This window comes from Hippopotamus amphibius, chromosome 2 (genome assembly GCF_030028045.1).
Source record: "Hippopotamus amphibius kiboko isolate mHipAmp2 chromosome 2, mHipAmp2.hap2, whole genome shotgun sequence".
NCBI classification, from domain to species: domain Eukaryota; kingdom Metazoa; phylum Chordata; class Mammalia; order Artiodactyla; family Hippopotamidae; genus Hippopotamus; species Hippopotamus amphibius.
The window spans coordinates 203,472,900-203,488,296 of record NC_080187.1 but is presented as its reverse complement, the minus strand read 5'-3'; the positions used below and the strand labels follow the sequence as shown (position 1 = coordinate 203,488,296).

The window sequence follows — 15,397 nt, the reverse complement described above, 5'->3', positions numbered from 1 at the left end:
ATGGAGGTGAGGTGTACAGGTTATGTGTCAAGTTTCACTACTTTTTAGGACTTTAAAAATTATATAGGTATTGTAAATTATATACGAATACGATTTAATTATACAGGTGATATATGACTATCCTCCTTATAAGTAACTATAGGAACTTATAAGTTCTTTTTTTCAAACAAGTAATGGAAACATAGGTAAGGCTGTAAAGGTACTCTGATTACCCCTCACCTCTTCCAGGAGGCATTTAATCTTTTCAATAGAGTATATGTCCTTCAGTTCCTTTTCTGTGTGTTTTTATAATATGCAGGTATTTTTAGTTCCTACCATTACTTGACAGTTATTTAAAGAACGTGCAAGCATTATTGTTTAAATTTTGGAACTAATTCAGGAGACTGTAACTGCTGTGTTGGTGCCAGTGATGTGTAATGTTGTATATTGTCTCCTCTTAAGTGCTTTATTTGTCAGGTTATTTGCTATCCTTCAGAGGTCCCTTGATTTTCAGTTTTCCACATTTTCACTGAATTATAGAGCTATCTCATTAGAACTTATAATTAGATCTGTAATTTTCCCTACTCTCTTATTTTATTGATATGGAAACTGAGGCTTAAACAGATTGTATCCACTGCTGATTGGTGTCAGTCAGATGTAGAAAACTCACCTGTTCTACTCTTCTGTCTGTTTTAAAGTTCTGCTTTTACAAAGCACTAAATTTAAAATTTGCTGTGATGTAGTATTTTAAAAATCATAGTGCTCATTTATAGGTGCATGTCTGTTCTCTGTCAAGTACTCATTAAAAACAGCCATGTCTAGCGTGTCTGTAGAGACCTCTAGTGGTTGGTTTAAAATTAAGCACCTTGCTCGTGAGCTTGACTTGGTTGATTTCTCCCTCAGGGAGTCGTCGGTGGAGTGACTGGGATAATTACAAAGCCGGTGGAAGGTGAGTTGAGGATGTTTCCTTCCTGTACAAAGTCTGAAGAGCTGATACGTGGTAAACATAATAGACGTTACTGTTAGTAGGTTCGTGAGAGGTTTCTGAGTAGTTTTATGTTCAGAGGTGAAGTGTTGTTCAGTGAGCATACTTCCCTCAGAATGTGGAGAGGTTAAGTATTAGACTGTGTGTCAGACTCTGGGTGCTGTTTTCAACAGGGCCGTAGTTAGACTGGACCCGTTGGGCCCTCAATTCCAATTGATTCTGTTTTTTATCCTATTAAAAAAAGCACATTACTTGATTCCGTACAATCCCTATCAAAATCCCAGTTAGGTGTTTTGCAGAAGTTGACAAGCTGATTCTAAAATTCTCAGGGGACTTCAGGGGAACCCTGAACAACCGAAACAATCTGGGAAAAAAAGCGTGAAATTGGAGGACCCGCACTACCCAATTATAAAGTTAAAGTAGCTAAGACAGGTGGTCCTGGCATACAGATACACATATAGATCAATGGAATAGAATTCAGATTCCAGAAATACATCCTTACTTTTATGGTAGGTTGATTTTTGACAGGGGTGCCAAGATAATTCCATAGAGAAGGAATAGCCTTTTCAACAAATGGTGCTGGGACAGCTGGATGTAAACATAGAGTTTATATGTGTGACCCAGCAGTTCCACTTTTAAGTATATACCCAAGGGAACTGAAAAGCTGTGTTTGCTCAAAAACTTGTGCATAAATGTTTGCCTGGGTCTGCAGGGTGGGGAGGGAGGAGGTAAATTGCATAGGATTGGGAAGAGGCTTTATGGGGAAATGGGGAATGATTGCTAATAGGCATGGGGTTTCTTTTTGAGATAATACAGATTTTCTGAAATTGATTATGTTGATAATTGCACAATTCTGAATATACTATAAAACATTTAACTTGTATAATGGGTGAATTATGAGGTATGTGAATTATATTTTAATAAAGTTCTTATATCGTTTTAAAAAGTGAACTCTTGAAAAATCTCTTGATGGTTTGCAAAAAAAAAAAAAAAAAAGTATTTTCTGGTCCATTCTTAAATCTTCCAGTCATAGGTACTGACTAAACTGAATCAGTGGTTGTAAAACTTGAGCCTTGGGGTTATCTTGGGGGCTTGTTAAAGCACAGATTACTGGCTGGGAGCGGGGCCTAATACTTTGCATTTTTAACACACTTTGAAAACTGCTGTTGTATCACATGTTAGGATTAAATTCAACTTCTTTAAAAGTCAAATTCTAGGAGCTTCCTGGGTAAAAGAGTTCAGTATTTGACTTGGGCTTTTGTTGAGTTCAAAGTTGCTTATTTTAAAATCCTTGTCTTTGGTTTTGTGAAGGTGCCAGAAAGGAGGGAGCTGCTGGATTCTTTAAAGGAATTGGGAAAGGGCTCGTGGGTGCTGTGGCTCGCCCCACCGGCGGAATCGTAGATATGGCCAGCAGCACCTTCCAGGGAATCCAGAGGTAACTGAGTGCGCACCGTGTGCCAGCTGTGTGTCCGCGTGCTCCCTGTGCTGGGAGTGCATGGTAGCTTAAATACTCTGCCTGCTCTTAAGGACCTTAAAGTCTGATTGGAAGCTCTGATGGGTTCACAAGGTAGAGCGCCCCCAGAAAGGAGTAAGAAGGGACGTTTCTTACGGCCCAGTTTCTCTTTTATCCAACAAATGTTTATTGGTGCCTGCTGTATGCCGGGCACTGTGCTAGATACCACGCATACAGAGAGTGGACGATGGCCTTTGTTATGTTGACATTTTCTTTTCTTTAAAAAAAGGTGGGGGATGTTGGAGTCAAACTGACTTGGTTTTGATATTTGTCACATGATTTGGGGCAAGTTATTTAAAATTACTGTGTGTTTATCAAATATTGATATACTGTGCTACGTAGTACAGTGTTTAGTCAACACGTATATTTGTAGTGTTTTGAAAGATTGTCACGTGTTTTCTCGTATGTACTCGCTCTGCCGCCTTACACAGGGTGGCGGAATCAGCCGAGGAAGTGGCCAGGCTCCGCACCCCTCGCCTGATCCGTGAGGACGGCATCATCCGCCCGTATGACAGACAGGAATCCGAGGGCTATGATTTGTTTGAGGTATAAGTTCTGTTCTTCATGGTCGTGAGTGAGATTTAATTTTAAAGACTTCTAGGATCAGGATTTCATGGGTGGTTCCTAAAGTTCCTGATTCGTGAACTTCTTTAGGGATTACTCAGGGAACAATGGTTTGTAGGGTAGAATTTGATTATTTATTTGTTTAATTATATTAGCGTAATGTATTAAATGGGAGTAACGCATGATTTTTTTTTTTTTCTGTACAGGATCAAAGCTTTTTAGTGCAGAAAGGATAATGTTAAGGAAGTCGGAAGCTTTATTGCTATTTGTATGGTAGCTCCTTTAGTTTACGTTGTTAACTTCAGTCTCCTGCTTTGTAGCTAATTATTGGAATTTCACTGCTTCCTTTTCTCCCAACCATATTAATGTATTTGGACTGTATTGTAAATCTAGATTTATTTAGCGAAACAGAAGCTGGAGGAGAGAAAAAAAGATTATGTACAATTATAATCTTGTTAAACCTTAAAAACTTTTTTAAGGATTTTTTTGGGGGCTTTTATTTTAGCTTTAACTTTACTGTATTTAAATAATATACACATATGTAAAATGCTATTTTCCCATGACTAGCTTTCCTCCAAAATAAAAATATTAATATTTTCCTTCTTTGACTTTAAAATAAAATGACTCTTCATTGTTCTTAGCCTTTGGTTTTTGTAGTATGTAATTACATTTTATCTTTCTGCATGCTTCTAACTTTATTTTCTTTCTTTTTCTGCCTACACAGCAAGAACTGGAAATACAGGAGTAAATGTTTTCTATACTACTACTTGATTTCATCCTTAAAAATCAAAACAAACTGTGGTATTACTTGACTGTCCTGATTTATTTAGAGTGAGAGTCCCTTTTAATGAAGTTTTCTTTACATTTCTCACCTCTATCTGAACTTTTTAGTAGTGGCTTGACTACAGTTAAAAATTGTGATATTCCTGGTAATACTGTACAGGAATAAGAGGTCGATATAAAAAGTGAAAGGATGCGAGAAATCAACTCTCTTTTACATTTAGTTTGAGGAACACTTTATTGAACTCACAAGTGGATACTTTTACTCGCATTTTGAGCATTTTATCTTTTCTTACGGTATTCATGCGCATTTCTGGTAAAGTTGGAAAAAAAAAAAGAGCAATTCTTATGTCCAGTCTATTATGTGTTCTTTATGTGTGTGAGTCCTGCTGATAGAATTACATAACTATGTTTTACAGATCACCCTAAATTTACTCAATTTACAGAACTATTGCCTGGGGCATATGTTTTAAGAAATGAAGTATCAGTTGCTCTGGGTCTGTCCCTAGACCTCAAATAAGAGTTGGCACATGAATTTTGAGAATATGTTCCTTTAATCTCTTTCTCTTCTTTCACTCCTTGGTACTCTTGCTAGATAAATGGCAGTCGTTTTCTAATTATGTTGTATACATTCTTAGCCTTTAGCATTTATACTTTTTAAAAATTGTCTCCTTATTGGTTATGCTTATTTCACAATTATTAGTTTTAGTTAATGTAAATAGAAGTTGAACGTGTAATTAAGCAGATTGCTTATGTGGCTTTTGAATTTATAGATGTCTTTATTTTCAAAAACCAACACCTTTTGCTTTTAAATCCTGCGAGAGGATTCATTATCCTAATGAAAACAAAAAAAATTATAAACCATCATTTTAAAATTAGTGGCCCCATAGTTAATTTTCAGTATAACATGTTTTGATTTCTCTTTTTTACAAATAATAGAAATGTTTGATTTAGCAGTGTTTTATCTAGCAACTTTCATGCTTCCTCCCAAAATTGAAAACAAAGTACAGACTTAGATTTAATATGTTGTACATTTAACAAGAATGAAGCCGTTAACATACAACTGCTCAGTTGGATTATGTAATTTTTAAACTATAGTTATCCAAAGAATAAATTGAATGCTTCATTTTTGAAACAAGCACTTTAAAGAAGAAAGAATAACATCCAAAGACTAGCCTAAAACTGTAGCTGACAAACTTTTCTTGTGCCTGGATAATTGAGGGTTGGCAGAAATGTTGCCCCATGTACAGTGTCTGAGAATCACACGCAATATCTAATTCAGGATTCTGTCTTCAATCATCACTCATAATTATTCTTCCTTCTTAGGTACAAGTAATGGTTTTTAATTTTCCTGGATATATTACAGTTTTAATGAGGATTCTGGGAAATCTTATAACTTCTTAAAAAATTTTTCTTTATTGTTTACTTTTTGATTGTTTAGCTCTTTCTGTTATTCTTTTCCTCATGATTTCCCTTTTTACAACTGCATGTCAGTAAACACAAAACTTTAAGAAGCTTTATTATTTTAGCTAAATGTAGTCATCTTGTCTGATTTAGTAATTTTTGTTAAGATATAAGAACTGGAAGAAATAGAATGATCATGCATTGAGAGAACTTGGTAATTTTCTTCCATGGGTAGTAAAGGTAGGCATGGACAATTAAGAAATTTAGGCTGTTTCATCCCTTGCCCATCTTGCTATAATCAGTTAGTTGGGTACAAAGTATTTGATTATCTAGACTGTGCTGAATATACAAAAGAAATGAGACTTCTGTCCTTAAGGGACCAAGTATAACAAAATGTGTAAATATTAAAGAGCATTAGAGGGTAAATTATGTCCTCGTAGTACTTACTGTAATATGGGTACATTCTAAATAATTGATTTGGGAATGTTTTGATTTACCCCATTTTCTTTTTCTCCTGAGCATTGCTCTGTATTCTTTAATTTAATACCGAGCTTTGAAAGTTGCTGAATTATATACTGTGTTTTCATAGGATATACTCTTATACTTATCCTCTGTTCTCCTAGAATAATTAGCATTTACACACACATAGATATATTTACACACAGACATATGTGATATTTATATATACATTGCCAGTTTTTATTTAATGTTCATCTTGATTCACAGTTATGATTGTATAATATTAAAAATGGTGTTCTTGCTTTTTCATTTTTATATTTTTCCATGTTCTTAGAAATGCTTTATTCTTAATTCTTGCATTACCATCTGTTGAGGTAACTTTACCTCATATATTTGACCGTTCCCAATTCTTGACATTGAAGTTGTTTGTTACTTTACTAACAGTAATAATGCTGTGGTAAACATCATTATACATCTTTGTTTTCATATCTTGTATTATTTCCTTAGAATTTACTTGAAAAAATTGAATGCTTTTGCTAAATATTGTAAATTCTTCAAGTTGTATCTTGGGGAGGAAGAGTGAGTATTTTGTAAACTAATCTGTCACAGAGACTGAATCTCAGAGTGTATTGGGTTTTAGAAGTTCTGAAAACCAGGTATCTATAATGTGTTATGGTGATAAAATATACTTTAAAAGCTTCAGTTTTCTTTAACTGCAACGCTTGATAACTAATGAAAATGTATACGAGATGGAAAGTGGATAGTATTTCTCGTACATTTCATCTCAAATCTAAATATTTTAACATTTAAATTTCAAAGCTGAAAATAAATGTACTAAATTCTTATATTCATTTCCCATATTCTCTTTAAAGGAATTAAGGTATAAATGTTAAAAGATTTTAGCTAATTCACACAGGGAAGATGTGAAACAAGTGACTATTATAAACTCCACTTTTCTCTGAGACTCCTTTTGAGGTTGAGACCCCGTTCTTTGGGGATTCATCTTCCTTGTTCATGGCTTTTTGTAATTGTCAAGGAATGATTAGGAACCAAGGATCTTTAAAAAAAAATGTGTATTTTAGTATTGAAATAATAACAAGTATGCTTTCTCTGCCTGTGATTATTATTGATTATATTATCCTTTTGATAATATTGATGCTGTATTCTTGGTTATAAAATTAATATTTTATTTATTAGGTATGTTTATTTTTTATATTTTATATATGTTATCTCATCTGATTTTTAATTTTGCATTGTATATAATGCCAGTATTTCATTAGCATTAATTATAAAAATAACTTGATTTTTAATATGTGTTGACTAAAGTCACAATAGTTTTGAGATAGCTAAAAAAATAAATGTATTTTAACGTGCTACTATTTATACTTGAATTATTATATGCTTGTAATTGTCTTTAGTAATAAGTTGTGCCAGCTATTTGAAATCTTAGAAATTCTTCATGTTTGTATTGATTGTCATTAAATTTTCTTTTCTACCAGGAATATAATTCAATACACACTTGTACTTCTCATGTATGTTGAATGTATAAGACCAAATACTCAAAAATATTAAATATCAGTTATCTTGGAATTTTACTATGTGTATATCTACGTCTCTGTAAATCGGTGGTTCTTAACCTTTGAGAAGGATCACAGACCCCTTAAAAAAATCTGATGAAAAACATGAACTGTCCTCTGCAAAAAGTTCAGAAACACATTTTCAAAATTTTATATTCTTTTATGGTAGTTCATAGGCCTCCTCAAGTCCTTGCATGGACCCCAGGTGAAGGACCCCTGTAATGTTGATGTCCAGTTTTATGTTAGTGTAGGTTCATATTAATGAAAATGTGTGATTATTTCTGGTACATATTTCAAAGCTTTTGAGTTATCATGCAACAACATGTATTTTATTAGAAGATCACTTAGTAAGTGTTTAATACTTATTTGTCTTTTAAGGTGCAGTGAAAGTTAATTTATAAATATGCTATGAATGTTTTCCCAGCTTCATGTGCCAATCTGTAGAATTGTGCTCTTGGTTTTAATAATTTTTCCTTTACTGGCACTGTTACTATGATTAGCTAATATAGAGTATTGGAAAGGCTATTTGGATGCATGTACAACCCAAATCTTGAGTCTTCTTTTCTTTTCAGAATCATATCAAAAAGTTAGAAGGAGAGACTTATCGATACCACTGTGCTATTCCTGGAAGCAAGAATACAAACCTCATGGTTACAAATAGGTATTGACTTCAAGTGGCATTTTTTCAAATGCTAACTAGATAGATTATAAGAATTTTGGAGATTAAAATGGCAGAGGATTTAGAGAACTGTGCTTCAACTGCAGAATGTTCATTGTCATAGAATCACAGAAGTACACATCTGGATAGGTCCTTTGAGATCATCTGTTCTGACCCTCTCATTTTGGAGATGTTGAAACTGAGACTCAGCATGGTTTGGGGGCTTAACCAAGTTACACAACTTCTGAGACAGAGTCTAGAATAGACTTTGTAAGTGCAGTAGTGATACCTTTATATGTGAATTATAAATCCAGTTATGGAGGGTGATTCATGAGTCACTTTTTCTCGCCAGGTTTTATTTTGGATGATTAGCATACCTTTTTTAAAAGGGTGGTATTATTTCTTTGTGTTCCAGTTTTTTCATAAGTACTTTGGGAGCAGTAGATAATTTTTCCCAATAAAAGAACTTGGACTAAACTACTGAATTTATTTTCCTGAAATGTACCCTACATCGCTGATTCTAATTATAGATTAATAATTTTCAAAACATTCCAAGTTATGTATTTTGTGAGGCTAAGGCAAAGCACTTACAGTAGATAACATCTGCATTAGATTCCTTACTACTGCATTTAAATATATCTAGGTGGGAAGGAGAGAAAGGAAAGCATTAGGATTCAAGCTTAAACCTACAAGCTGTTTCTAAGAGAGAGTTAAATAGTCTTCTGATTTGCCCATTACTTAAGAAGTAAAAATATTCGCAAAACAATCTAAAATGTTTTAGATTGTGAACTTTTTAGTTTTTATACTTTTATGTAATTCAACACTATAGTTTTATAGCTTTTATACTTTTTATGTAATTCAGCACTAAACAATGGAAATCAGGTTTTTTTTTTTTTTTGGTAATATGTAATACTTTAGTACTTGTTTGATTCAGGCATTTGGTAGGAATATTAATGTGTAAATTATACATCTGTTTTTCATCAAGTAAATTGAAAAATCATAGTAATTTGAAATCTTATCAATTAGAGATTTTCAGGAGGCAGTTAGAAAAATAATGTTCCTGACCAGTGCAATGACAATCTCCCTTAGATAATGAGGGGGTAGCCTTAAGAGATCAGGGTTGGGTGACCAAATATGGAAGAAAAGGGAATACAAGATGACTTTGTTTTGGTTTTTGGCTTGAGTACCATTTACAGTAATTTGAGGGAAAAGATGATGTTTCTGTTTTGAACTTAATGAGTTTGATGTAGCTTTGAGATATCAAAATAGAGGTGCCTCAGTAGTCAGGGAGACATATAGATACAGGTATAGGTATAGATAATTGGAGCTTGGATAAAGATCTGGAGTTGAGATCTGAGAGACCATCTTGAGAGAATATGTTCAACAGAAGACCAAGATTTGAGCTCTGGCAAACATGGTGCAGGAGGAAGAAAGTTGAAGGAGATTGAAGGTGGCAAGAGAACAATAATATTGTTGGAATGGTCAAGGGTATTCAAGACAATGAGAATGATGAATTGCGTTTGGCACAGTGATTTGTAATAGTAATCCTTAACTCTTAGCTCTGTCATGTGATTCTCTACCGGGCAGGAGGTGTGGGGGTTGGAGTCCACTTCCTAGAGACTGTTTGGAATGTGTAGGGGTGTTGAAGGTTGTCGCAGTGATTGGAGGCACTGCAGGCACTTAGTAGGCTGGGGCCAGGGATGCTGCACTTCCTACAGTGCACAACAGGGTCCCAAACAGGCCCGTAATTTCAGTAGCACCTGTGCTGAAAAATACAGTGCCAAGGGTCTGCATCAGTCCTCGCCCCATTGGTCACCAAGTTCATTCAACTCTACCTTGTAAACATCTGGAATCTAGCTCTTTCCTCTTCTCACAGTCACTGCCTTAATTGAGGCTCTCACTGTTTCCCAATTGGAGCAGTTACTTCCCACCTTGATTGTCTACCCGATCTCTCCTCCACTGGCCATGACTCTTCAATAAGAAAGTTTATCGTGTCGTTCCCATCATCTGTAGGTTGAAGTCAAAATTTCTTAAAAGCCTCTCCCCCGCCCCCGCCCCCCCCAAAAAAAACCCTTCAAGATCTGGTGCTAAGCTAATTTTCTCACCTCTGTATATATCCAGTACTCCAGCTACAGACCTCCACATTCCTCAGATGAATCTTCCCTTTTTTGTACTCCTATATATGTGAATGCACTATTTCCTTTATCTAGAGTATAATTTCCCTTTCCTACCTAGAGAATTTCTTCCTTTGGAGAATCAGCTCTTAACGCTACATGCTTTATCAACACGGTCAGTCCCTCTCTCTGTGCCAAAAGAATTTTCCACACACGCTGCTATTGTACTTATCTAACTGCACTGTAGCATTTATTTGCATGTTTATTTCCCCTTCTAGCCTATGCATACCTCTCCAGCAGAAACCCAGCACCATACACATTCGTAGAATGAACAGTTCTGCTTTCCTAGTTTCGCTTTCTGTAATAGAAACTTTAGAATCAAATATAGTTATATCAGTAACTAATCTGAAATCATACACTGGGAAATCAATGTGGGTGCCCTTTAAGGATTCTGTGATTTTTTTTTTAATTGCTGTTGAGTAAAATGGGATACTCACTCTGTGATATAGTACATCAGTATTAAAGTGTTCAAACCTGATATTTCTTAGTAGGCCTAATAAATATCAGTGAATCTTTGCTGACATTTGAGGTTGGTGACATTTTTTTCTTGATTAGAAGGTATACGTGATTGACAGTAAAAAGCAATTAATAATTTTCCAAGTAAAACATTTTCAGGGGCTTCTGCCTTTGTTGCTTCCCAGGTGAGAGTATAGCCAGTGCCTTACGTGTTTTAAAGAGAACGATTTCAGTTTTATGGTCAGTTAAAAAAAATGACACTTTTCTGAATTTTGCAAGATTGGCAGAAGGGGATTTTTGAAGGTCTGCTTTGTTAGTTGTGCCATGTTTGCTCTTTATTTGACAGTTTCTTTTTTTTTAATGTGAAGCCTAGATTTTTTAGTGTGCCAGGTTATATTGCTTACTGAGCAAGTAATAACTATGACATCCAGCAGAGTGAAATATTAGAATAGTTAATTGTCTTTATGTTTTTGTTTCCTTTTGCTAAATAGGCGAGTGTTGTGTATAAAGGAAGTTGAAATCCTAGGCCATATGTCCATAGACTGGCAGTATCCATTTGAAGATTTTGTACGGCCTCCTGTTGTCGATGGAAATCTGCTCAAAATTTCAGTTGAGGTAAGAAAACATGAATCACACCTTTAGAGCCAAGAATTTGTTAAATAATTGGAAACCAGTGCTTTCTGACTCTGTTTTACAGTTAACTCTGCATAAAATGTTTGAAGGATTATTATTATTATTATAAGCTGAAAAGTAAGGAAAGATGTAATCTGTGTGTTACTGTACTTTATTTTCTGACAGTCCTTGATTGCACTGAGTAAAATACTAAGTCTGTTCACCAAAAGAAATAGGTTGCTGATACTTCCTTTTTGGTAGAATAAAGCATTAGTGAATAGAAGGTTTTTTGGGTTTTGGTTTTTTTTTTTTTTTACTTCATATGGATACTATTTTGCTATATTCTTAGATACTTCTGGAACGATTCCCCATTTTAGGCTTTTAGGAGATTATTATATATATTATGTCTAAAACACTCACATTGAATAATATTTGCATTTATAGAAGGCTGTTTACAATTTAAGTATGTAATAATTCTTTCATGTCTCCTCTCCATTTTTTATGGAAACACTTTAATTATATAGCAAGTAATTAGCAAAAATGATAACCCGTGTTTTGTTAGTTCACAGACTCACTATACTGAAATGTATAATTTTTATTATATATGATATAAATGTATTTTCCCCCTTTAAAAAAACTAGAAATTATTATTCCAAAGATGATAGTTTCTGTATTTTTCCTAAACAATAATTGTTATCTCTGTTACTGAAACTATATGAAAAATATTTATCATAAAATTCAGTAGAGATGTTAGTACTATTATCCTTTAATTTACATTTACTTTCTTTTCATAGAAGTTTACAAGTAAAAGAAACTACCATGAAACCATGCCATTTTGTATTTCAGCCTTACCTCGTTGTAGAGTTTCAAAATTTAAGGAGTGCCTTGGTACATGAAACAGCGTTTTCAGACTAGGAAAGACTGTCACTATGCATATATAATACAGTTTCCTCAGTTATCACTTTTCTTTCACATCAGTGGTGAGAATTGACTCAATGTATTTTACATTATGTAAGAATTTTATCTATCGGCCAAGGAAATGAAGGAGGGGTTTTTTGATTTGTCAGATGTGATGAGGTATCAAGTGGTATTTCTGTAGGCTATTTATCATTGCCTGCAGAAAGGCATCGTTTTATGCAGATAGATATATACTCATCCAGTATCATAAATTCTAACAACTCACATGTGGAACCACTATCCTTGTACCAAAATGATTTATTTCTTATTATACCTGAATATGTGTATTTGGTTAGTCCACTGATTATAAAATAGAGTTGACATTTAAGCACTCAATTAAATGTTATGATTTTTTTTTCTTCCCCATAATAATTTCTTTTCTGTCATTGTTTGTTTTGAAACAGAAACAAGGTCTGTTCCAAAAAAAAGACAGTGCTAATCAAGGCTATGTTCAGAAAATTTACCTGCAGAATCCCGCCACAGCAGAGGTAAACGATTTATTTTAAACAACGTCCCCTCATTTTTTTTAGCTGAAAGATGAAAGAAAAAATCTGTTATAATCAACAATACTCATTACGTCTCCCAAAAGATCTTCAAGTTATAGCTTCAGATGGATATATAAGCCTAAAATAACATGTTGTGAGCTTAATAGGGCAGAAGGGTCTTAGCATGACGTGTATTGACTGTGTATTCTTGTCTTTGGACCTGCGTGGAGAGCTCATATTCTTGGTTTTGTGTCTTTCTCCTCCACCACGTGAGCCTGTACTTGTCTTTACTATCCATGGTAAATATTTTGTTTTCCAGAGAGCATGTCGTGCCATTGAGGATGCACAGTCAACAAGACATCAGCAAAAATTGATGAAGCAGTCATCACTGAAACTTCTCAGGCCCCAAATACCATCTTAATCACAGATCCCAGGGGGCTGCTGCGGGGAGAAAAAACAATCACAGTCTTGTCTGTAAACCATTCTTCTTTATCGTGCTGAAGAGACTTTTTCAAGGAATCCTTCAGTTTTGGAATTTTTTTCTAGAGTAGTTGGTTTTGGATTTTCCATTCCCTGCCTTAGTTTTGGCTCTGATTTTGTAGCTGCGTGCATGATAGCCGTCCACTTCTACCCTGCCACCTGGATGGGCCAGACCCTTAAAGAAACGCCACTTCAAACTCAGAGTGAAATTTCCATTCATGTTAAAATTGTGGACAAAGGGTAATGAGCTTGTTTTTAATTAAAGTCCTTACTGAAAAATAAGAAAGGAGCTTCGAATGACTCATGTTCTCTGAGAGCTTTTTGGACAAGTCTTTGGACAAACGTCGTATATTTTGGTCAATAATTGAACTGATACAACATTTTTGGTAAACCAGGTGATTGACTTAAGAAAAACCACGAAGGGAGAAATGACATGTTTCCTATTTTCTCCTAATAAAAATATGTTTTGATTTGATACTTATTATTCCTCTTTGCACTGTAATATAGAGACAAATGGAAAATCAAACCTTAAAATACCTATACTCTGTTCTCTAGAAGTTTTAGAAATTATCTACATGCTCTTTCAAGATGAAGTTATATGGCACAATTATAATGTGCTGATGCAGGAAAATATTGTACTTTAGGTTTTTCAAGAGTCAGAAATATGAAGAATTCAATATTTTTATATTTCCAGAATTTTTTTATAAGTTGAAAGACTTTTAAGGGCATCATAAATTAACACTTAATTTTAATGCATACCTAGAAATGTATTTTAAATAGTAGGAAGAATGAAAACTCCCTAGTTGCTTTATATATAAAAAATAAGGCATCTAACAACACTGTAGAAAATCATTGTGTTCTTTGAGCGAGTGGGCCTGTGAGAATCAGCTCAGTACACTCTCATTTTTGTTCTCTCTGCCGCATCTCATTTATGCTGGTCAGAGATGCACTGCCTATTAATGCTTTTTTAAAAATGCTCATAGGTACTTAATTTCTTTGGATAAATCTTCAAATTGCTCATGGTTTTGAACATGGCATTTACTTCAAATCACCGAATTAGTGATGAAATGAAGTTGTGCACAAACTTGGTTTGCTCTGTTTTTGTTGATACGTGAGGTAATGTTTCTACCATCCTTATTCATGCTTTTTAAGACTGGGCTTAAAACTTTAAAAAAAATTTCCTAGTTATAAATTTACTGTTGACTCCAAAACAAAGGGTATAATAACTAATGCCCTAAATATTTGATAGAGAATAGTGGATCACTTTGCCTTTTCAGCATCACTTTTTTTTTTCTGTCAAGAAAAGTATTATATTCAAAACTTCTAGCTTTAAGCAGAATTTCTGTATCAATGGTTAATTGCAGTTTATTCAAGTGTACTAATATTTTTTGTCTTTAAAACTGACTTAATCAGAAATCTGAGATATCTAATTATATTTTTCATATGAATCACAGCTATTGACAATATCCAAAATATTTAGGTAACTATATTGGAATGATGGCAGATACAAAACATTGAACTAAGAACAATTAATTTATAGAAACCCATAAATTCATTGTCTCATTTGGCTTAGAAATAAACTTCCAGATATTTGTACCATTTTTATTTGATTTAATCCCCTGGGACAGAAGTAATTCATTAGTAAAGTGTAATAATGTCTATTGTGTTTTTTTTCAATGCTTTGAGAGTCAACTGCTTGCATATGAACTACTGAGAGAAATAAAACATTTGGTGCATTGTTTACAGATGTGAAGACTTTGTGGGTTTGTGTTACATATTCAGTAATACTGCTTTCACTTATGAGAAATTAGACTCATAGTTATGGAGAGCTTTTTAAAAAATTGTGTTGAAGTATAGTTGATTTACAGTGTTAATTTCTGCTGTACAGCAAAGCGACTCAGTTATACACATATATACGTATATATATATATGTATATTCTTTTTTGTATTCTTTTCCATTATGGTTTGTCACAGGATATTGAATATAGTTCCAGAGAGCTTTAAAAGATGCTAGGCAGGAAAAGGTTTTTCCTGTGGGTATGGAGCCCCTTTACCACATTGGAGATCGGTAGCACAGATCTTCAATACTGAGAGAAACAGAGACAGATGTGGCCATGGACCCAGCTGCCCCACTTTGATTTTGGGGCTGCATTTTACCATATGTTCCATGCATTCTGTCAGTCGCTAACTGTGTATGGCAAGGATCCTGGGGCAGGCCGCACTCCTGGGAGATGAGGAGCTCCTCTGACACCTGACTTCGGCTTGAAGCCTCCTCAGTGGCCTTGCAGAACCGTTTTTAGACTGCATGGCAGTC

The 15,397-nt window shown here is 34.4% G+C and overlaps 1 protein-coding gene across 3 annotated transcripts in view; it reads left to right on the top strand.

Annotated features, from left to right (window-relative positions):
* Positions 1-14,828, top strand: part of VPS13C (vacuolar protein sorting 13 homolog C) — a 186,053-nt gene extending 171,225 nt beyond the window's left edge. For 2 of the 3 annotated variants that reach the window (XM_057722664.1, XM_057722667.1), the window contains 7 exons: positions 883-928; positions 2,276-2,399; positions 2,909-3,023; positions 7,834-7,922; positions 11,041-11,164; positions 12,523-12,606; positions 12,923-14,828. In XM_057722664.1, the coding sequence (XP_057578647.1) occupies positions 883-928; positions 2,276-2,399; positions 2,909-3,023; positions 7,834-7,922; positions 11,041-11,164; positions 12,523-12,606; positions 12,923-13,024 (684 nt within the window). In that variant the 3' untranslated portion in view covers positions 13,025-14,828. Of the gene's footprint in view, positions 1-882; positions 929-2,275; positions 2,400-2,908; positions 3,024-3,247; positions 6,910-7,833; positions 7,923-11,040; positions 11,165-12,522; positions 12,607-12,922 lie in introns of those variants that run through there. The other variant, XM_057722666.1, reaches the window with a different exon arrangement.
* The last annotated feature ends 569 nt before the right edge of the window (positions 14,829-15,397 follow it).